Source organism: Salminus brasiliensis, chromosome 6, assembly GCF_030463535.1.
Source record: "Salminus brasiliensis chromosome 6, fSalBra1.hap2, whole genome shotgun sequence".
Taxonomy (NCBI): Eukaryota; Metazoa; Chordata; class Actinopteri; order Characiformes; family Bryconidae; genus Salminus; species Salminus brasiliensis.
This window is the reverse complement of record NC_132883.1, coordinates 19,964,203-19,987,410: the sequence shown is the minus strand read 5'-3', so window position 1 is coordinate 19,987,410 and position 23,208 is coordinate 19,964,203. Positions and strand designations below refer to the sequence as shown.

Sequence of the window (23,208 nt, the reverse complement as noted above, 5' to 3'; positions counted from 1 at the left end):
CTGGTCAGTGTATTTAAAATAGTAACATGTATTTAATTGTCGGACCTGTGGCCTGAATATCGCTCTGGTCACTAGTATATAGCTAAGCACTCAAATCGGCAGTGTTTCACTATCACATGAACCACTCTGTGATTCCCAGGATGTAAGCTTGTCTCATTTCCATCATGCCAGCTGCTTTTATTATGGTCCAGCCGTGCTGCTTCTCAACTCACGTCTTCAACATCAGGCTCAAGCTGCCCATAAAAGTGCCAGCACTCCTTGCTGATGTCAATCCTAATTAGGTTTGGTCTAACCCTTAAGTGTGGGGTGCTCCATAACAAGCTCTCTGAGGGGAACAAGGCCTTCTCGCCCCCCCCCCCTCCTCCTTATCCTTTTTCTACGATGGATGTGCTCATTTGCAGGTCCTTGATTGTCACTAACGGCAGAACACCGATATCTCAATGGGACATTACGATACGAAGTCATTACAAGATGCTTTCGGGAGGTTCCTCTCAGGTTCCTGGGCCAGGGTAGAACGACCGGCCCGGCGCCAGCAGAGCCAGCGGTGCTCTCACTAGGGTTAAGTGCCTCTTTGGAGATGTGGAAACGCAATTAGTGCCCCAAAATGGTTTCCGTACATTAGATTGCGAACCTAGAAAGAGCCCCATTTCTTGGGTTGATGGAGTAACAATGACTTTCTCGATGGTCTTTTTACAGCAAGATCCAATATGAGTCCGTTTCGCAGATATTTTTTTTTCTTTCCTTTTCTCATCATCCACATTTTAAACTAAAACCCAAAGAGGAAATGGAAAGTAAGGAGGAGCGCTGTGGTTTAAAGCCGAAGCGCCAAGAGGTCTGCCCTTTCGCAAGGAACGAGGCTCAAACTCAATTGTCCTCACTGAAATAGGACCTTTTGGATCAGCGAACTGGAGCAGATGGTACGATCTGTACTTAGGGGAAGCATTTAGCAAGTAAACCGTGTTTCTTGTAAGTCTTCTAATGTGCAGTTAAGCACAGAAAACACAGCATGATTAGACACTCTCCTAACTGTATCTGCCAGTCCATCATTTATTTATCCCCCTCCCTTTTCCCAATTATCCCACCCGTTCGTAGCGCCCCCATGCACTAGCGGTGCTCCAGACACTAGGAGGATGAGGGCAAACACATGCCAAGTCAGCCACCGGCGGGCAGTCGACGCGCTTGGAGGAAATCATTTTCCCTGTCATGACCAGTTTGTCCAGCATAATTACATATAGAGACATGATTAGCTTATTTCCTATCTGACATTAAATTCATCACATGTCCAAACACACATCTGCTCTGTGTTGTTGTTGCCCTGATTTTTATTGTTCAGGCTACAAGGTAACGCACATATCAGAGTCCTATTCAGGTTTGTATGCCGTAGTTGGTCGAGACCAAAATTCTGCCAGCTGCGCTGATGGATTAGAGTTAAAAAAAACAGGCATGCAGTGGGCGTTCCACACTGCGCTTCCTCTGGAGGTTAATGGGGTCAAACAGATTGTTTAGAATTTGTTTTTGCTAACACACTGCTCATTAAAAGCATTTAAAAGGCATCACTTTACGGCCTAACTGATCTCCCCTGCTTCGCTCCTGTGTGCCCTCGCTGTCCCGTGAGCCTGCGAGAGACTGGTATGAACATGGACACAGCTTCCAGTACACCTTTGAAGTGCGCATCGGGAGTCTCGGCACGGAGGCCCTTTTCCATGTGGAAGCCCTTTAGTTTTTAATCAGAGCAGATTCGGTTAAATTTTTAATTCTTTGCCGACCCCCTTTTTTCCTCCACCCCCCTTTTTTTTTCCTTGAAGAGCAGATATTGAATCAGTGAAGAAGAAAAGCCTGCCTGAGTGTCACGTTTAATCACAAAGATGTTAGACACCGTCACTAAGAAGTACATGTGATGTAATTAAGCTCAGGTGGTGGAAATGCGACCCCTTGCATTAATAGCCGGCCGCGTGGGAACGAGCGAGCGGCGATGATGTACCTTCTGCTGCTGTCTGCCTGTGCGTGCATATCAGCTGGAGTAAAGCATGACTCATTTGTTGTGCTGACCTTTAGAAACTTTTTGTCATCTCTAAAGGTCTGGACTCTTGTTTGACCCCTTTTCTCCCCCCCCTATTGTTTTGTTTTACAGATGTGTGGAGATCATCGCCAAGGAGGGAAGAAGTCTCAAAGAGCTGTACTTAGTGTCATGCAAGATAACAGACTATGGTAAGGCAATATTTTGGCGTCTCATCAGTCTTCAGGCGCAGATGGAGACGGAATTCGCAACATGTCAAACTGCATTAATCTTCCTCTGCTTAAGGCCCATGACTCAGCTTGACACCATTTTATTATTATTTTTAATATAGTCTTATCACTGTCATAAGAAAATCCTGTGTCTATGAAATGGTAACTTTACAGGAGAAGAGTAAGTTAGTTTCTCAGGATTTGATAGAGAAGAACAAGGACTTACTTAAAATATATATATATATATATATATATATATATATATATATATATATATATATATATATATATATATATATATCTTAGTGTATTTCCCACTTTGATACAATACTTTAATATTTGGTACCATGTACCATTATAACACAGTAAAGGAGATGGCGGGATCTTACATTTTTGCCCTAAAAAGTGACCCCTTTACAATTGACAGATTACATAAACAAATATTGGCGCATGAACGTGAACCTTTTTCTTTTTTTTTTACCATTAGAGCCATACGATACAAGCCAAGAACTATATTTACATAGCAGTGGTTATGAATGAGCTTGCGTAACAGTCTGGACTACTTTTATTTACATCCCCAAAATTAACAAGTGTCTAGGCCACTAGCAAAAGCCTTTGAAAGCTAAACTTAATGGCTACCATAAACCCAGTAAATTGAGTGGGTACTTACCCTATCAGCTAGCTTATGGTACACCGTGAAACTGGACACTGAGTGGACCCAGAGAGGACAGCTACACTGTCCGATTTTATGAATTATTTTTGTTACAGATCTAAAAACAGTGGCAGGCTAGGCTAGGCTAGGCTAGGCTAGGCTAGGCCAGGCCAGGCCAGGCCAGGCAGGCTATGCTGTGTGGCTGCTGTGGGCCATCCCTGTGTCATAAACCCGCTAATAAGAGCAGAGCTTCTGGTGCAAAATAACATGAGCTGAGCATTTCTTAACTTTATGTTATCAAAGAACTACTAAAATACTCAATAAATGCATTACATTACACCTTTAAATTAGTAAAGTATTGATAGTAAAGTATTGATCATTGTTCAATACTATGGAAAATGAGTGTTGGAATGGTTTCCAGTTTTCTGACTCGGTGTGTTTTGAGATATCAGTGTTTTTGACCACACTTACAAATGGTGCAGTATTTGTGTGAGGTCGGCTGTCAGAGAGCCTGGTTTGGGTAATTGCCTGGGCTCCTGGCTTTCCAGCTGACTTTCTGCCATAAGCAGACAATAGCTATGCCGTGCAGGCGCATGGTGACAGATTGTAATTTGGATGTGAGTGAGTCTTTGTCACCCAACATACAGTGGCTCAGCTGGGACATTCTTCATGTCGGCTGTGTATCGAAATGCAGGGGGGAAGGGAAGTGGCCTGTGCCTGTCCTCCGCCTGAGGTAATGGTGACACATTTGGCTTTTATTGGCACATAAAGGCAGAAGCTCTCAAGGAGAAACTCTGTGCCGAGTCTCTTGTCATTCTGCCTCAGGCAGCCTGCGGAGGCAGTGCCCGTTAAAGCCGAGGGGAATGAGGACAAGCACGGACCAACTGTGTTGCTGAGATATTTGGTAACACGAGATGCTCAGCAACTTTGTTGACTTTGCTGGACAGTGCTGGTTTACTGTGCGTTTTAAATTTACTTCCACTGCAGTAAACTTACTCACTTTACAGGTGAATGAGGGCATTTGTATGCTTTGGAGAAATGCCCGGATATGTAAAGACCGAAGACCAACCCAATTCACTATAAATGCCTCTTGCCTGTTGTTTACCCTCATAATTATTGGCAAGCTGAGCAATTCTGAAAAAACTGACCACCAGTCCAAAGCATTATGCGTTTACCTGCGACACACTGGACCGACATGTGCAAATCTACTTGAGGGGCGCACAGAAAATCCTGTCCCCTGAGCATACTTTGTGCCAGGCAAGGGGTTAGGGACAGGATTTGGGCTTTAGGCTGCAGCTGCCTTGGCATGGGCCGCTCACTCTCTCAAGCAATCACTACGGACGTCCAGCCCTGTAGTGTTCGGCCACAAATAGCCACTTTTCACAGAATCTTTCACTTCATTAGCATTTCTGCTCGCTTGATGGCCAAATCGGAACTTTTGAAAGTGACTGGTCACCCTCAAAAAGATTGTATTTCATCGTTCTGAAGGTGACTTCGAGCTACACTTTTTGGCTCCTCTGTTTCAAGGGCACCTGTGTGAGTTCTTCTGGGTTTTAGCATGGAGCTTTTATCAGTATGATCTGGTTGAGCCCTGGAAGATGGCTCAAGATGTTTTCAGTTCATCGTGCCGAAGGTGATTTTACTTCACGCCTTTTGGCGCGTATCTTTCAAGGGCACCTGTGTGAGATCTTTGGATGTCACTTTTAGCTTGGTCAAAGCTAGCGTGCATCATAGCTCTTATCGGTATGAGCTTTGGAACTTGCCTAGGCTCCCTCAAGAAGATGTCAGTTCATAGTTCATGCTGGGAATTGGCCATCATAGCAGAACGCAGGGTCTAGGTTCCACAGAAACTGCTGAAATTACTCACCAAAAATGTGGGCTTAAAGCGTTCCTCCCCTGGGTAAGCTCAGATACTCGACCTAATGTATTTTCAGCCCACTTAAGGTAATTATATATAAGCACCATACTAATGCGTGGACTCGCTCCAGGATCTCCTGGCCATTTGTTTTATCTCAGCAGAACTAATCCTGACCGTAATCGCCTCGGTCTACCATCAGCCCCTGCATCTGAAACCACATCGAGCCCCCGAGCCCCATGGCTTGATGAATGGCCGCAAGTTCACAACTGTACACTAATGACGTTGTGGAATGCGCTTTAAACATCTCTTTGTTTCACCTTTTTGATCACTTAAACAAGATTAATTGAGGATACCTGATCTATGCGTTTAGGAAGAACCCAGGGCCTCGTAGGGCTAATGTGTGTCCGGCTCAAGCCGCTGTCAAGCGATACAGCTATTTGAGAAAGCGGCAAATACGTCTGTTCCTCTTGTCTTTCCTCCTAATTGAATGATTGTTGAATTTCCTGGACTGCTTTTGATAAACTGGGTAATAGAAATGAGCCTTTGCATCTGCCAAGCTCTGCTGGCTTTTTTTCCCCCCTCCTTTTTGCTTCTCTCTCCATTTGCCAATGTTGATTAATTTTATAAATGGCTTTTAGGAGTGGGTTTGAGATGGCTGCTGCCATGTTCTTCTGTTCTGATGCTCTTTTTTTTTCCCCCGTTCTTTTTCTGGATGTTTGCTTTTAATTACCGGCCCTTGAAAGTGGGTGCACTTCTGTAATGCACATGAAATTCCTGTCATTATCTACAGCTGAGCAACTGAACAGCCTGCCACAAATAGAAGGCGAAATGGACGGACTCTATAGCTATCTCTCGTAGAAATGTACTGAAGTAGCACATTCGCTCCCAGGCCTCAACTAGCAGCACTGCTTCCATTAAGTCTTCCTTTAGAGCTGGCCAGTCAGTAATTGTGTTGACAACAGGCTCAAAACATTGCCGGTCTGGCTGGATTTACAGTTTACAGCAGTGAGGCGCACCTCCCTCTCCAGCGCTTCAACCATTATGCCCTCATTGAGTTTGATTTAGTTTTCAGGACGGAGCCAAAATCAGCTAGGACCCGGCTTCCTTCTGCGCTCCTCAGCTACGTTCCCATGAAGCAGGCCGAGAACTTACCGGTCGCTGGTCTGTTTTACAGCTTCTGCTGCAAGATGCAAAGCTCGCTTGGCAAGTAGTCATGAGTCTCAAGTGAATTGAGTCCAAGGTTTTAGCCTCATCAGTACCTTATGTGCCATGTTCTGTAATAAAACCTCTTAAAAATAAAGGTGCTACAAAGGGTTCTTTGAGCGATGCCATAGGAGAACCATTGAAGAACCCTTTGAAATGTCTCCAGAAGTCCTTATAAAGGCTCTTCACCCTCACAACTCTTTCAAAAATTGTTCTTCCATAGCATTGCACCTATTGCACCTTTATTTTGAAGAGTGTAGGATAGCACATGGTAGGTATCAAAGCCCACAGTCAGGAAGAATTATGGTTATGGAGGATACCACATTAAGATTGCGTCGTCAGTCTGATTTGTTTGTGATATTTCAATTAGCCTGTGATCGGGTACAATCAAAATGCAGATCGCATTGAAACAGCAGTCTCTGAGCTTGCCAATGTGATGACAGATTGCTGCACTACGCTAGCGAAGCCTGAGCTCCTTCCATTTGTTAGGAAAGTGCAGAGAAAGCCCGGCTTACGTTGACACAGCAGTCTTTTTTGCAGTGTGAATCGAATGGATGCCGGCCTTAAATGAAACCTGTCAGTCTGTTTGCACGCTAGCCACACAGATGTGTTTAAAAAGCATGCTCTTGACGTTCGCCATTGATGGATTCTTTAATGAACCATGTGGTGAGGTTAACTTTGCCAGAATTGCGTGGCATAAGGCTGGTTCCCATTACGTGCCCGACTGTTCTCTGTTCTCTGTTCATTCCAGGCACGGCGGATTGTGGAGCAAGGAGGAAAAAAAAAAAAAAAGCCTGTCTCCTCGCGCTCCGAGCGTGCCTAATGCACAGGTGCACGGCCTGGGTTAAATAACCAATTTCCACGCCGCATTCTTCTGTGTTCCAGCACATTCTAAAGCAGATCCATTTACACGGCAACCTCACGTTGCGCGTCAGCCTCGCTCTCGGCTCCGCGTCCCAGCCACTCCTGCTCTTTCTTCTCCCCTGAAAAGAACAAGCCCTGCTTCCTGTGCTCCTCACCTCTTTTATGGGTCATCCCCCCACCTCCTCGTCTCTGTCTTTCCTTTTTTTTCTTCCTTCCCCCCCCTGACTCTTTACAGCCAGCTTCAGGAGAAGATCAAGAGAGCCGAGGCAGTGGCACATTTCTGATAACAATGCTAAAAGACTCCTGCCTGGCCGCAAGCCTTTGATTTAGTGTACTCAAATGAAACAGAAAATTGCTGTTGTCCACTTTGTGACTGGGGTGGTGGAGGTGGTGGTGGTGGGGGGGCGGTGGATTAAAACAGGCCATAGCATTATTTGAAAGGAAAACAAAGGAGTCTGGGAATAAAGGGAATAAAGACTGCCAGAAGAAGATAGCACAGTTTTCTACTGCGAGTCTACTCACCTCGCTAATGGACAGAAAAAAAGGCCATTTGTTCCATCGGCAGCAGTAAAGTGACATTTTTCAAGTAGCAAAGCGAGGACGTGGCAGCTTAAGCTTGCGCTCGCCAAATGTGGATCGTTTATTGACGGCCACAAATTTCCCGACAAATTGGTTTTCGCATCAAAATACATGTGCCGGTATAAACACTGTCAAAAGGGGCACTTAAAAATGGGATAGCTTGAATGAACAGCGTCTCAAAATATTTACCCACAGCCTCACACGTTTTCAGTATTTGTTGGAGCATGCTGTACATTCAACAAAGGTTCGGCATGAGCTGTGCTATGCCCACTCTCTTGCTCTTCTGATTTGGCAGCTGGAATTAGCTGGAGGCCCCCTCATTTATCTAAATGGTGTCTCTGATTTTGTTGGCCTTTGCTTGATGCATCTGCTTTAGAGCATAATTGACGTGTGTTCAGTTGAACTTGGCACAGAGGCTGTGCAGAACGGGTATTGCCCAATCATCTCAGAAATCCTCTGCTGATTCACCTGTTTGAGGTAGTTCAGCCTTAATGTGCTGCATTGATCGTCGTTTCTCTGTGGTACATTAGAAGCAAACCCCAGTGCTGGGTCAAAGTGCGTCTCTTACTAGCGTTGTATCATTGATTAATGTGAAGCGAAGGAGTCAGTGCTACTATTCACGATGACATTTTCCTTCTGCCGCTCTCTTTCTGTCTGGTAAAATCACTCTCTCAGTTGAAAGGTTAAAGCAATGAGCGGTAAATCATAACGCCGAAGCATTTGCATGGGCCGTGCGTAAGTGCACAGAGGAGTTTTGCGATCACGGGTATGCCAGTTCATTCAATTGAGATTTGTATAGAACTTGGTGGTGTTTGGTGGTCTCCCTACAAGTTGTAATGTAGCCAAAATAAGATGCTTCTATAAATAGAGCACTCAAGGATGCCCTATGTTATCAACAAAAAGACACAACACATACACAATTCCCCAGCAGGCAGGGGGAAACACTTCCCAGACCCATGTGTAAAATCACTTTGCTGACCCAGACGGAGTCCTTATAAGAGGGAGGGAAAACATGCACTAAGCCGCGTTAAAGAGACATTTCCGTCCAGGACCCATCCCACCCGCAATGCAGAGTAACTATGGCAGTGGGTCATAGAAACAATCAAGTCACAATGTGACTCAACATCTGAGCCTCGATTGTAGAGTCACTTCGGCAGGAGGTCTAGAAAAGCATCTGAGCCTCGATTGTAGAGTCACTCCGGCAGCAGGTCTAGGAAAACATCTGAGCCTCGATTGTAGAGTCACTCTGGCAGCAGGTCTAGGAAAACATCTGAGCCTCGATTGTAGACTCACTCCGGCAGCAGGTCCAGGGAAACATCTGAGCCTCCTATGTAGAGTCGTTCTGGTGGCAGGTCCAGGAAAACATCTGAACCTTCTATGTAGAGTCACTCCTTCAGAAGGTCTAGAGAAATATCTGAGCCTCCTTTCTAGAGTCACTCTAGAAAGGAGGCTCAGATATTTCCCTGGACCTGCTGCCAGAGTGACTCTAGAAAGGAGGCTCAGATATTTCCCTGGACCTGCTGCCAGAGTCACTCTGGCAGCAGGTCTAGGAAAACATCTGAGCTTCCATTGTAGAGTCACTCCTTCAGAAGGTCTAGGGAAACATCTGAGCTTCCTATGTAGAGTCGCTCCGGCGCCAATTCTGGGAAAACATCTGAGCCATGATTCAGAATTACTCGGGTGGCTGGCCTGAAGAGCCTCATAACTACGAAGTAGAAAAACTGTGTGAAATTTTAGAGTCATGCAAAAAACAGGAAAATAAGTGGTATTAAAACAAACCAAAAAAAGACCAGCGTGTATTAAGTATATTTATATGTGTAGTCTTTTTTTTTAGGGAATGAAAAATGTAGTACTACCAGACTTTTCCATGTGTATTGAAAGCTTTTTCAAACCTGTTTAATTGGTACTCCTCCTGACTCATGGTCGTCTTCTCAAAATCCGACCAGTACCAGTGCTTTTAATGTTGCTGTATGAGCACCTGAACCACAGAAGCACCTCCTGACCATTATTGTCCCTCTAAACAAGAAGGAGCACTAAATCTACACTTACAGGCCGAGCCTTTGTGATGGCAAATAAACACAAATAGACAACCGTATTTGTCTAGGCATCATTCTCTGTAAGACCCACACACACTCATACGCACACAGGATCAGGGAGGAGAGGAGACTGAGGGAGGGAGGATCTTGCATGCTGTGGTACACAAAAAGCCAGCAGGATGAGTATTAGATACATGAAAAGCTAATCTTCTTGTAGTGGAGCTAACAGGCTGGCTGATATGAAGTAAACATGTCTGTGCCTGGTCTTCATAATGAGCCCTGTGTGAGTCTTGGTTTTGAGAGGGTGTGAAGGTTGTGGATCTCTGTACCAAACCTAAGAATTTCTTGCTGCTGTGTGTTTGTGCTTAGAGTTATCAGATTTATCACAGTATTTTCTAGTAGAGGAGAACGGGGCGCAAACCAATGAGATGTTGATCAGCAGTTAGCAAAATGAACTACCCCAGGTGCACTGTAAAAAAAAAAATTACAAGCAATTAAATTGAATGGGCTAAAATACATTTTGAATACACTTTGAATGAATCATTTTTTTGATGGAAAGTTGAATAAGCCCTGTTCAGTTGCTTGTTACCACGTAAAGTAATTTTTTTCAGTTGAAGGAGTCAACTGCTTTTTACAGTGTGGTGTTAATTGGAACAGGTGGCTACGTGACAAATTTGTTTGTTTTGTTATTTATTTCTAATAAATTAAAATATTCTCTACCCAATTCGAAAGGCCAATTACCCAATCCCTGTTCACTAGCAATGCCCCCAACCCTAGGAGGGATGTCGCATGTGAAACCAGCCGCCGCCCCTTTTTTCAAACTGCTGCTGGCCAGCGGCTCCCTAGCTCTGACCAACATCCCACTGGGAGTGATGATGTGGGGAGGAAGTGCCATCAATCCACCCCTGAAGGAACAAGGCCAATTGCGCTCTCTCGGACTCTGGTTGCCGATGGCAAGCAGCACGACCCAGGATTCGAACCAGCAATCAGTGGAAGTCAAGATTTTATTCCAGGTTATTTTGGAGCATTTCTATTGGTCCATTCATCATGACATTTTGATACAATGTGAACATCTAGATTCATATTATGTCATAGATGGATGGGTTGATGGTTGGATGGATGGATGGCTGGCTGGGTTGATAGCTGGGTGGATGGATGGATGGCTGGCTGTGTGGGTTAATGGCTGGCTGGGTTGATAGCTGGGTGGATGAATGGATGGATGGATGGATGGCTGTGTGGGTTAATGGCTGGCTGGGTTGATAGCTGGGTGGATGAATGGATGGATGGGTAGATGGATGGATTTGCATTTCTCCCTGTTGTCTGTAACACTGTTGCAACTAACCCGCCATGTGGAGGCTGTACTTTAGCCCGGCTCGATTTCACTGTGTGTTATAGTCACGATTCAAAGGGATGATTAGTGTTTAAAGTAAAAAAAAAAAAAAATGATATAACTACACATAGACTAAACCTGCACATTTTTCATTAATAAAAACAAATGACCACTACTGGTTATACTTATTTAGGTTATATGCTTTATTTAGAAGTTCAGCAAGGCCATATGTTGATTCTATTTTTCTGTACCATTGTCTCAAACGCTCTCTTGAGATTTATGGCTGCAAAGCAAATGTATCCGTCGTCAGTTCTCAGAAGTTCTTTGCCACTGTTGCCCTCAGCCACAGGTTTATGAGTAAAGATCTGCAGTTCTGTAAAGCTACTCTGCTTCATCACAAGCTATGTATTGATCTCACACAAGGTCACGTTCTCTTTTTTTTATGTAGACAGCCGAGGACAGTTGCAGGCAGTGTGTCCCCCTTGGATGTGGTACCGCAGAAATACTGACATCATACTTGGCATTTGCCGTCCAATGGGGCTGCCAAATTGATTAGAATTAGAATATCATTTACATGGGATCCTGCCCCGGCCCTCCCTCGCCTCTTTCATAGCACACTGATTCTCTTTTGCTGCTGGCCATTATTACCTCCTGCCTCACTTTCCCTCTATTCTCTCTACCTTTCTCTCACTGCTCCGCTCCGCTCTGCTCTACGCTGTGAGAGAGAATGAGCGTGTGTGTGTGTGTAAATGGAGGATGGGATTGCAGTGTGTGTATGTGTGGGCTAAGTGCTGAGAGAGAAAAGGCTCTGCAGGCTGGACGTGTAATCTTGCCCTCTTAGTACAGTCAGATAAGAGCAGCTCCCTGCTTTAGCTTTCAATGAAAGGAGCAGCTCCCTCTCTCTCTCTTTCTCGCTCTCACTCGCTCTCACTCACGGTCTGTCTGTTATTCTTTCTCTCTCCCCTTCTCTCTCTCTCTCTCTCTCTCTCTCTCTCTCTCTCTCTCTCTCTCACTCTTTCTCTTTCTGTCTTTTTCTTACACTCCCTCTCTTGTTTTTCACTCACTCGCTTGCTTTGCAGTTGGATTTCACTCTCGCTTTGTCCCTTTTATTTTCTCTCTCTCTCTCTCTCTCTCTCTCTCTCTCTCTCTCTCTCTCTCTCTCATGTCTCTTCCTCTCTCTCTCTCTCTCTCTTTCTCTCATGTCTTTCTCTTTTACTCACTCACTGTTTCTTTCTCTTTTTCTCACTCACTCACCTACTCCCTCTATCCCCATGTCTCGCTTTCTCCCTCAGTCCATCTATGAGCCCTTTTTACACCTGGTCACTTCATGCATCTTGAGTGTGAGGATCGTATCTGGATGAGGCCAGGCCACATAAAACTGCAAGTGTAAACACACCCAATTCTCATTTAAACCAGATACAATTCCCGTCACCCAAACCACTTTAGGAGGCGGCCTAAGGCGCATCTGAGCCACGTTATAGCAGTGCGAACGCATCCGTCTCTATGAGACACGTTCCACAACCACAGCCCCTCCCAGTACAACCACGTAATACCAATAATAATTGCTGCTCAATGAGCTAATTTGCAGATTCTGTCCCGCAAGGCAACCGAATTTTAGTCCGGGGAACCGGAGATGCATTTCATTTTGATACCAAGTGTAAAAGTATGTTGGTAAAATCTAATCAGGATACAGTCTAGATACTAGTCATGTGAAGAAGGGTATTGATGTGTCTCTTTCGTCCTGCCTCTTACTCACTTCTGCATCCGCTCTCACTCTCCATCACTTTCTGTTTCTTTCGGTTAATCTCTCTTAAATGCAGTCCTTTAGTCTTTTCTTTATCTCTATCCTTTTCTCTCCGTCTCTTCGTCCTTTTTTGCTCTTTCACTCCCTCTCTCTCCATGTCTCCCTTTCTTTATATCGAACTCTCTTTTACCTCGTCTCTTACTCTTACGCCCTCTCTGCTCATCTGTATGCATAGCTGTACCACCTGTGTATTTCTCTCTCTCTCTCTCTTTCTCTCTCTCTGTATCCGGGTGTCTCCCCTCCATCGACTGTCCTGCTTTTTGTTGTTTCCCCTCTCTCTTCAGCCCTCCCTACTCATTTTCTCCTCCCACTGTACGCCTATGTCACTGCCTCCCTCCTCCCTCCCCTTCCATCCGAGGTGGCCACACTAAATGCAGGAGACGATGATTGATTGTGCCTCACTTCTTCTTCTTCCTGTCTCTCGCATGCAAGCACACACACACACACACACATGCATGCGCGCACACTGGACCACTCTGGGGTGTTTTTTTTTTTTTTTTTTTTTCACTATGCCCCTGTGCGTTCATGCACACAGAGCAGCAGATGTGCTGCTTCCTGTATTCTAACTCTCTTTTCTCCACTTCTGACAGTAGAGAATCAGAGAGCGATGGAGAAAAGCCATTTGGAATGGTCGCAGTGTGTACAGTAGGCTGTCTGTAGGGTCCCTACGCTCTAAACCGTTTGGCAAAGCCGGCACACATGCTGCAAAATACAAGACACATGAAACTAACACACATTAACAGCATGTTAAACTGACCTTACCTGATGTTTTATGTATAATACTGACCTTAGGTGTTAAGTGGCACGTTCAGCAGAAAGCGGAAATATGATAAAACACTCATACACTCAGACTGACATGATATAAGACAACCATATTCACTGTTTGTGTTGGACACACACATGCACACTAGTGAGCACACATGCCTGGAGCGGTGGGCAGCCCAGGGTGCAGAGAAATTTAGGGCCTGTCTCAAGGGTCCGGGTATCGAACCCACAACATTGTCATCAGTAGCGCAGTGCACTAACCACTGTGTTTGTTTACGTTGCCATGGCAATACACACACCTTTCAGGTTTTACTGAGGTTCAGATATCTGTAATCGAGTTACCAGCCCATATATAGACACCCAACATCATGCCTCAAGCTGAGACCTGACCTCACAGAGATGTGATATATCTGGACTACAGAAGCTTCTCCTTCGGTTATCATCTTCCAGCTCCGAGTGGAGACCTAGCTTCGCCCCTTCCCAGGGTAGCAGACCGGCTAAGATCTCTCTCACATCACTATGCAGACTCGCGCTCTGCCCACATGGCGAGATCCAGCCGGCTCTCTCTCACAGCATCTCAGAGGCGGGGTTTAAACCGGGCTGCTCCTCGCGGTGTTGCACGAGTTGCTCGATCCACGCAACTTGCCTTCTAAGTGAAGTTACTGAAGCCGTTCTCAGCGAAGTGTGTAGTATGCTGGCCGTGTTGTGAACCAGTGTTTCTCAACCCTGGTCCTGGGGGCACCCTGCCATGCACATTTTAGTGATTTCTCTGTTCCCAACACACCTAACATGCCCTTTGCAGGGGGGGGGGGGTGTTAAAGAAAGGAGTTCACTAAAATGTGCGGAGAAGGTTGCCTCCAGATACCTTACAGAAGGTTAGGCCTCAATCCACTTTCCTGTTGAATGGGCATCCAGGGAATGCACGTACACAGAATGCTGGTGAATGAACCCCAGATGCAGAAATACTGGTGAATACTTAGGTTAACTGTACCAGCATCTTACTGACACACTTGTTTAAACAAGTATCTGCTACCAGATTAGTTTTGCATTGCTGAATGCCTTGAGTCTACATTCTTGGGTGGAGATTCCAAACTTTTGAACGTGTGTAATTGATTCACAGTTGCGTATCATTCCGAAACTCCCATACCGGGAAATAAATTTGTATTAATATGTGCATCACTACACCACTAGCATACACATATACTGGTATCTACATCCTTTCCCTTGTGCAGTGAATGCTGTAACCTGAGGGATATATGGTTATTTGGTGTGTGCAGTAGAACACAGCAGAACCAGCTGCTGTGCAAACAGGCCTGCATTTGAGCAGCGTTCTTCTTATCTGAACAGCTAGCTTTGTTTGTATTAAAGATTTCTCACTACTTAGTCCACCTATGCAGCATTAGCTTCTCAGAATGTCTGCTACCTAAAGGCTATATGTGCTTGTTAGTGTTAATCAGCTTTCGAGATTGTATCTATACTGTCAGGTGAAAATCTTGCATCTCCATAGTAGCAAGTGACTTCATTGGAGAAGGAGTAACCTTCTAAAACGTCCAACACAAAGTCCGTAGAGAGTCATCTGACCAGGCTAGATGTTTTTTCCCAGTCTTCTTTTGTCAAGTTTTGGCTGAGAAACAAGAATACAACAGTTTGAGGCGTTCTCCAAACCTTACCATATTCAACTGTTATTAAATACCACATATTAATAGTCCTTTCTCTTTATCATGTCAGTTACCTTACTGAGATATTCATAACAGCATGCAAATTGGACCAAGAATTACAGCACCCCAATGGACAATAATAACCATAATGGGCAATACCATCGAATCTAAATGCTAAATTATTTTTATTCATATGCCTTACTATTGACATACAAGCAGTATTGTAGCAATACTTCTTCACCTAGTATTTCATTTGAATTGCTGCCTCCGAACACTGGTCCCCTTCACTTGTCAAACCAAATTGGCACCCCTGCCCACAGGAACGATCATCCTTTATGCTGGTCAAGGAACCGTTTCTCTTTCAGAAGGCATTCCTTGGCTGAGATGATTAAAAGTTTTTGAAATGTCAGCAATAACGTTTTTTTTGTAATTTATTCCAACCATCTCTCAACAACTCATAACAGAGCCATTGTTCGCCTTCCCAATACCTGCCACACTCCCAATTTTATACAAGCGAGAGCTTAGGTCTTGGCATCTGTCAATCTTTACCACTGCTTACCTAAAAGTCTACAATAAGCTCGATATACTCCCAGGAATCTACACGGAAGAGCCAAGTGAACCCCGTCCAGGAGGTATAGTGTAGACAAGGGCCACTTTTAAGACTTTTCAGCTCTCTGCTAAAGATATTCCACCAGCAGACAGAAAAATGTTCCTGTCTCATAAATCTCCAAAGCAGTCACACATCAGTGATCGTGCAACAAGGTATAATGAAGTCTGTTCATTCTTATGCCAGTAGGCTTTGGGCCTTTCTCAAGCAGTGCTCCCGTATGTACAACCCAGTCATTAATCTGTAATTAATGCAGCTCCAGTTTTGCGGCCCTGATCAGGTGAGTGTAAGTAATGTAACGCTACTGTGTATCGCTGTGTTTTATAAACACTAGTGAATTTTCTTAGTGGCTCATTAAAACAGTGAGCCCCCAAGAGGCCTTGTGTTATTTTTGTTATTTTTTCCCCTGCCTGAGTCTAGAAGTGGTCGCCTGGGCAACTTTAGTTACAACTGTAGATACATAGAAGTTTATGGTAAATCTTTTCAGTAATACTAGATTATAAACTATTTGTTTGTGCACATTATGAATAGTAGTAAAGCTATTTCAGTCAACATTATGTAGCATTTTTATCTTAAAGTAACAGCTTGAAAAATCAGTGAGATGCTCCACTGACCTGTAATAGGGAGAATAGCATTTCTGGTATTGTCACTTCTGGTCCAGAACGCTGATAAACTGCACTATGTAACTTTGTGTCAGAACTGTGCTTGTGAGCAAACTGTGAACACTGCATAACCAAAGTCATATTTGTGTAAAATCCAATATTTTACTCTACCACATCAGTCCACATGCGACTTTTCTGTATCGCTCAGCTTGTCCAGAAATGCATGTCCTTCAGGAATGGCTCAAAAATGCGATTTACACCTCCTAGCTGTAGGGGGAGCCCAGGAACAAATGTAATAATGCTTTAAGTTCAAACACAACGTGTCATGAATGTGTCACTGGCAGCCTTAAAGGGTTAATGGGTGCCATGATGCATGATATACAACATGTTTTATAAAAACTCTGAGAAAATACAATACGATGAAGTAGACCAGTGTTAATTGATTTCTTCCTCGAAGCAGTGTAGTTTGTTTGTTATAGGTTAACAATAAGCTGTGGTTGTCTAGCAACGTAACCGTTAAAGATTGAACATTGTTAAGAATTTAGCTGGTTTGCTTATAACTATGTGTGCGAGTGTTATTGTGTATGGTGTAATGGCTACAGATTAAGGCTGGGCGATATGGTACAAATACTATATAATTTTAGTTTTTTTAGTATCATATTTAAAGAACATTTTCACTATGAAAAATGGAATCACAGACCAAATACATAAGTAGCAGCAGATCCTTAAATACTACTATTTAGATATTCTTCCATTTTTAATAGTGATAGCGTTATTAAACATCTGCTGCACTTCATCTAATTAAACCACGGTCTGTGATGAAACATGCAGTTGATCAGTGTTTATTAAGCACTAACAATATCCTCGACATGCTTAAAAAAGAATATTGTGAATCACAATATCAAAATTTATCACAATGCGATACAATATCATCATATTGCCCAGCTCTACTTCAGATCTTGTCTTAGTAAACGACTTAGTAAACACTTACCTCTCATGTGTTAAAGGCTAGTTTTCCTATAATATGAAGGAATGCATGGAAACTCCATCAGGTATGGCTGTTTCTGGCACAGCATATTCAAGCAGAACTGAATTTACCTTGATTTTGGCTTTGTTTATTCTGTCACACTAATATGTTGCGTATTACAGGGTTACAGTCTGGCTTTTATCAAGTAAATCTGATCACCCAAGTGCTCTGTTACCTTGAAATTTCTGTGTTTGTATTAGTGAATTAAAAATTAGAGTGGTAAGCAGTCCAAACCTTGTTCTGTCAGTAAACCTGGGTCTTGAGCTTGCTAGTCATTTGAACATACTGATGTTTGAATATAGAATATGCGGCGATGGGAGGACCCCCCCACCCCCCACATTCTCTCTCTCTCTCTCTCTCTCTCTCTCTCTCTCTCTCTCTCTCTCTCTCTCTCTCTCTCTGTCTCTAATTCTGTAGCTCTCCCGCCTGCTCTGCACCCATCACGCCGCTGTCACACTGCTCCAATTACTTGGACTGATATGCTTTTGTGGAAATGAATATCTGTGCAACACGATTCACCCACATGTCATTATCAACGGCCAGCGTTAAAGACCCGCCATAGAGCGCAGATTTACACATCAAACCGCAGCACCATGCTGCTTATTTAATGGTACAGATAAGGCCTGGCTTCCTGCGGTGGCAGTGTTGCAGATACATTTGCACTAATGTAGGTTCCTCTTTATTGAAAACATTAAAACACGGCCTGTTTTTAACGAAACGCTCATATAATGGAACCAAGTGTGAAGGTTACGGGTGATTAGGGTGATTAAGTACTACTGTTATGCTGGTCTGCTTACTTCACTTGAACTGACCTATGCAAAAATCACAAAACACTCCAACAGTGTAGGAAGAAGAAATGGGTCTATCTAGTAATAGTAATATAATATATATATAATATATATAATAGTATAACCCCCCCCCCCCCAACAGACACTAAGGACAGCCCAGTTTGCCAAAAAGGCAACAGCATGGGCCGTTCCTCCAACTCGTACAGGAGCTGAAGCTCTATGATGAAGCAGAAAGGGAATAACACTGCTTATACTGTATGCAGTACTGTCTTACAGTCTTGGAAACATAATTGACACATAGTCTAAACCCATTTATCTGTGCAAATACATTGACATGATATTTTATTAATATTATTTATATTTATTATATTGTCCCGTGCGTATGTATTTTCCCCACTGTCTTTCTCGGCCACACGCAACATTAGGTGCTTTATTGGTCAGATCAGTGTAGTTATCATTAGCCTTAATGCTTAATGCTCTTGCTGTTAATGCTTAATGTTTTTCCTTAATATAAAATATTATCATCTCCAATTCCCACCCACTACTTCCCTATCACCTGCAAACTGCGGCTAACACAACTCCATTGGACAGATGAACACACTCTTGGAGGAGAGCCGCTAAACTGCTAATCCTGTCACCTCAGCTTAGAGACATCCGCACTGACTTGCTTAGCACTGATTGATGGGGGAGAGAAGGTCCATCCTACCTACCCAGCAAGAGCCAGGCCGGTTGTACTCTCTTGCACTCTAGGCAGCAGATGGCTTTGGCATAATAGAGCCAATGCTTAGACGGTTGCATCACTTGGGAGCTTAACAATTTCTATTTGTGCCTTTTTGCACTACCACTATGTGGAAAAAGCCTTTACCAGACTGTCTAGCTGAAGAATTGCAGTTGGAATTGATGAATTGTTAGTCCTACCTACCATTATTACCTCGGGCAAAGTTTGGTGGCTTGATGAATTGCTGGAAATAATTTCATGCCATGTTTAACATTATGTTCTGAAGTGCCAGATCCGAAGCATGGAGTCTAGGGAGCAGTCTTAGCATTGACAAAGCAATTTGATGACAGGATTATGGACCTTCTCAATACAGAACTGAAAGGACTTGTGAGAATTCATTACTTCTCAGCCCTGACCCCAATAGCTGTAAAAATGATTGTGCAACGTCTCTTTTACTGCATTGAAAATTCATATCTTTCCTCTGTGGTCCTGAAGGACAAATAAAACAAAGGGCAGAATGCATGTTGTATTTGCCGAGCGTGTGTACACTGGGTGGTAGACAATCATAAAATCTGTTATTTTTCCTCAGCAAATCAATGTTACCAAGCCAGTGGGAATTAGATGCAATATCAGAAACCCTCCAGACATCCACAAAACATGGTGTGTGGCGCTGAAAGATCGTAATTGTGGCTGAATAGAAGGGCCTTATCGCAAGTCAGCTGACCTGCACGCTGGAATCGGTACTAAAATACATGACACGTTCTAGATCTCAGGCGTTTCAGTTGCGTGGGCAACTTTTCTTTATGTATATGATTCAATATGCATAGAAATAGTTGGGATTTCAGTTAAGCTAACATGACAGCTCTTTGGGAAAGCACAGTAATCTTCATATTGGCTTCCCTTCTGGAATATTAATGTTGAAGATAGCACCATTAAACACTTCCACCAAATAGTGCTCTCATTTCCGAGAGCAGAAATGAGCCCAGCCCTGCTCAGCGTTGGCGATAATCTAATAGCCATAGCTATTTCACGGCTAAATCTGCGCTGAAAAGATGATCTTACGCTGCTTTAAAGCTGTGCAGCACATGGGTCGTGGTCCGCGAACACTGTTTGGGGGTCATATCTCTGGCGCCTGGTTAATACTGCGGCCCCCGCGCCCGTAATGCGCTGAGGTAGAGCTCTAATAGCAACATCCGGTAACTGCACCCGCAGGAAGCAATAACACCAGCTCTATGCTATGTGCCATGTGCTTCCCTCTCTCTCTCTCTCTCTCTCTCTCTCTCTTTTTTTTTTTATTTTTTTTTATTGCTGGCCTTGCTCGCCACTTTTAAAAAGAGACGGGGCTCTTATTACACCCCCTGTGACTAATGTGGACAATTCGTTTTTATATCCCCCCCACCACCATCACCACCACCCCGCACACCCAACCCCCTTTCTCGTACTCTTGCGAGAAACCCAGGACCCTGGTATAGTAGAGGAAATTGCACAGATATTTCACTGGTGTGGGCTTCTCCACGACACCGCCTGCCTCCCCGTACAGTCCGTGTGATATTTTCACAGGCTTTAAACAGGTGTAAGTATGTGCCATAGCTAAGCTCCAAAAAAATTTCCACTAACAAAAACTGCTTTAATCAAATTGGTGTTTTCGCAGTGGTTTTTTATTATTATTATTATTTTATTTTATTTTTTCTTCCACATGGTCGTCTCTCTTTCACTGTGAATGAGAGGGATTCTGCTCCTGCACTCCCGTTGATGGCTGGTTGTGACAGAGCAGGTGGAGGTGGTTAATGGTTGAGGAACCCTGCTGTGAGCTGAGGGGATATACAGTTGGAGTGACAATACCTGCTGGCAAAGAAACCCTCCCTGAGCCTTTCGCACTTAACCACTCTGACTTGACGCAGCCGGCGTCTCTTTGAGAAGCGTTTGGACAGTTGTGTCCGGGATTGAGTTCTTGTTTGAATTCGGTGCGTTTCTGATTGGTCTTATGTGCTCTTTTTGGCAGGAAATGTCCAAGTTGCAAGCGCTTGTCTTCGTCCTGCCATCCGGGGCTGAATGCAGTGAATTTAAAGTGTCAGAGAAAAGAACCGCTGCCGGTTGCTCATGTCCTGACAGTGAGTTAACAGCCGAGATGGAACATGCAGTAGCTCTTACTTTTACATGTTTGCCAGAGTGTCTTACACTGAGTGTATTACACTGATTAAAACTTGTTGTACAGTATTTGAGGTTCATTTACAGTCTGCCCTGATTTCTGTATGTTGTTTTGGATGTTTGGACAGTACAGTGACATTAGCCTGTCAGTGAATGATATGGTCTATTTAATGAATTTTGCTGTTATTCCATTAATTTGACGCCTTCATCAGAAATTGCCATTGGAATTGCCATTCTAGAGGGTGTGGTCTTTTGTACACTGAACCAAAATATGGCATAAAGCAGAAAAAAGCTACACTTGAGGGACTTCAGTAGACTGTTAGCTTGGTCTCCTGGCCTGTTGAACTAATATTGCATTATTAGCTCCTGTTACAAGAGATCTACAAAAGTCATAGGTTTAATAAAAGCAGTAAACAGTAACAACAAAAATGAACCCAGCTGATCAGATCGAGAATTCTATCTAGGACATAGGAGGAAGACCGCCGTTTAGTCTACGTTCAAATTCTTTCTAATAACTTTTTGGTCGATATGTGACACCGATGTGTTATCTGTGTGGCAGTGTGAACGGCAACAAACGAAATGGACAACAGACAGTAGCAAGGGAGGTTTTCAGTGACGGGATAGCGAGGTAACGGACCTTTTTAAGGAAGTAGACTTTGTAGACGTTTTGAAGAAATGGCTAACGCGGCCCCAGGAGGACGATGGCTCCTGTGATGCTGGCCAAAACCTCACATGGAGCTCTGCTCTTTAGATTGTGTGAAAGCCCCCCCCCACCAGATTTTGGTGACAAAATCTGATTTGGGCCACTTTACCTTTACCTGTGTGAACGTAGCTGTAAATCACGGTAAGCCTCAAGAACAGATAGGACAGGTTACAGTTAGCTAAAATTTCCACAAGACCTGTAGTGTGATGAAACGGGGGAAATATGGAAAGAAGAGTGGTATTGATCTTTATCCAACTTGGCCAACTTGGTTCTTCACACTTTGCACTTTCAACTTTTGAGTTGTTGTTTTTTCTTCAGTGTCTGTGGGTAATCATCGCAGCCGGGGTTATTTCGAACCTATTTGCAAGCTTGAATGAATTGTCATATGTGTTACTTGTACTCTTTGACTACTTTCTGATTTGCTAAGTAAAGCAATGTGATATATTTAGGGGTGTGCAATAAGAATCAGCCAAGTTCAGAATCTGCCAAACAAACAGCCACCAGTGAGCCAATTTATTACTTAGATTTTGGCAGATCTGCTGCATTTGCCTCTTATTTTTGATGTGTTTCTTTATTTGGGTCATATTATTTAAAACAGCATTAGGCGAGCGTTGGCTTTAGTTCCCACTGCAGTCAGGGAGGCCTTTTTGGACAAGCTGGGAGAGACAGAATCATCACTGAAAGTGGAGAAAAAAAAGTATGTGGACTAGCTAGTGTGGTCCTGCCCACTTCACCATGTGCAGTCCAGTATGCCATGTGCCGAGCTTTAAGTAGACGCACGTTTTTCCTATTACAGATAAGTGGAGCATCAACATGATTATAAGGTTAAAATGCTACATAGTGTTGCTTGTTTGACCTGTTAAACGGTGAATACAGGGCATTGGCCAATGCAGGAAAGTACTGGAAATGCTAGTGTGTCAAATATGTCCACAGTGTGAGCTTCAGTATCCAGTTGCAAAGAAATCAGAACTAGAATCAGCTATAAGAGGAAGCTGAAGGTAGAATCTGTAGATTCATTTCGTCTCACTGTTTTCTGATACTGGAAATCCAAGAAGGACGTACATTAGTCAGACTATTGACCCGAAAGGATCAGTACTAATGGCAATCGTAGATTTCCATTGAACATGATTTCTTTCATTCTTTCTTTCCAGTTCAGCTTAGTAAGAATGTTCTCCCATCTTTACACAACCACGCTAACCCAACAAGGTGGAATTCTGCTCAGAACATGGATTCTAATGTTCTCCACCCCAGCTATAATTAACACCCAGCTCCTAATAAGATTTTCTCTCTCAAACCCCTCAAAGCTCATCAGAGACCCCACCACTACCCTCCCTCCTGTTTCTTACCTGCCTGAAACCTCCCTCAACACTTACACACACCTGCTAACCACGTACTGTAGAATTCACAAAGATCGCTTAATTAGATGAGCAACATCGAGAGACAGCTATAGCGCACAGCAGCTAGCCCGGCTTAACAGAAGGAGAAGCGCAGTGTAAGCTCTCAATTACGTGCCCGGCGGCTTGATAACGGCCTGGCGAGGAGCGCGTGGCTGTGTGGGAGTAGCGCGATGCAAGTGCGAGGTGAGCGCTGGGGGAACGGGGCCTCACGCGGCTCTCTGGTGATGAGAACTCGGCAGAGTG

The 23,208-nt window shown here is 43.9% G+C and overlaps 1 protein-coding gene across 1 annotated transcript in view; it reads left to right on the top strand.

Moving 5' to 3' along the window:
- fbxl17 (F-box and leucine-rich repeat protein 17) overlaps positions 1–23,208 on the top strand; it is a 293,591-nt gene that overhangs the window by 203,963 nt on the left and 66,420 nt on the right. The window contains exon 8 of the mRNA XM_072680973.1: positions 2,132–2,208. Within this exon, the coding sequence (XP_072537074.1) occupies positions 2,132–2,208 (77 nt within the window). The remainder of the gene's footprint in view (positions 1–2,131; positions 2,209–23,208) is intronic.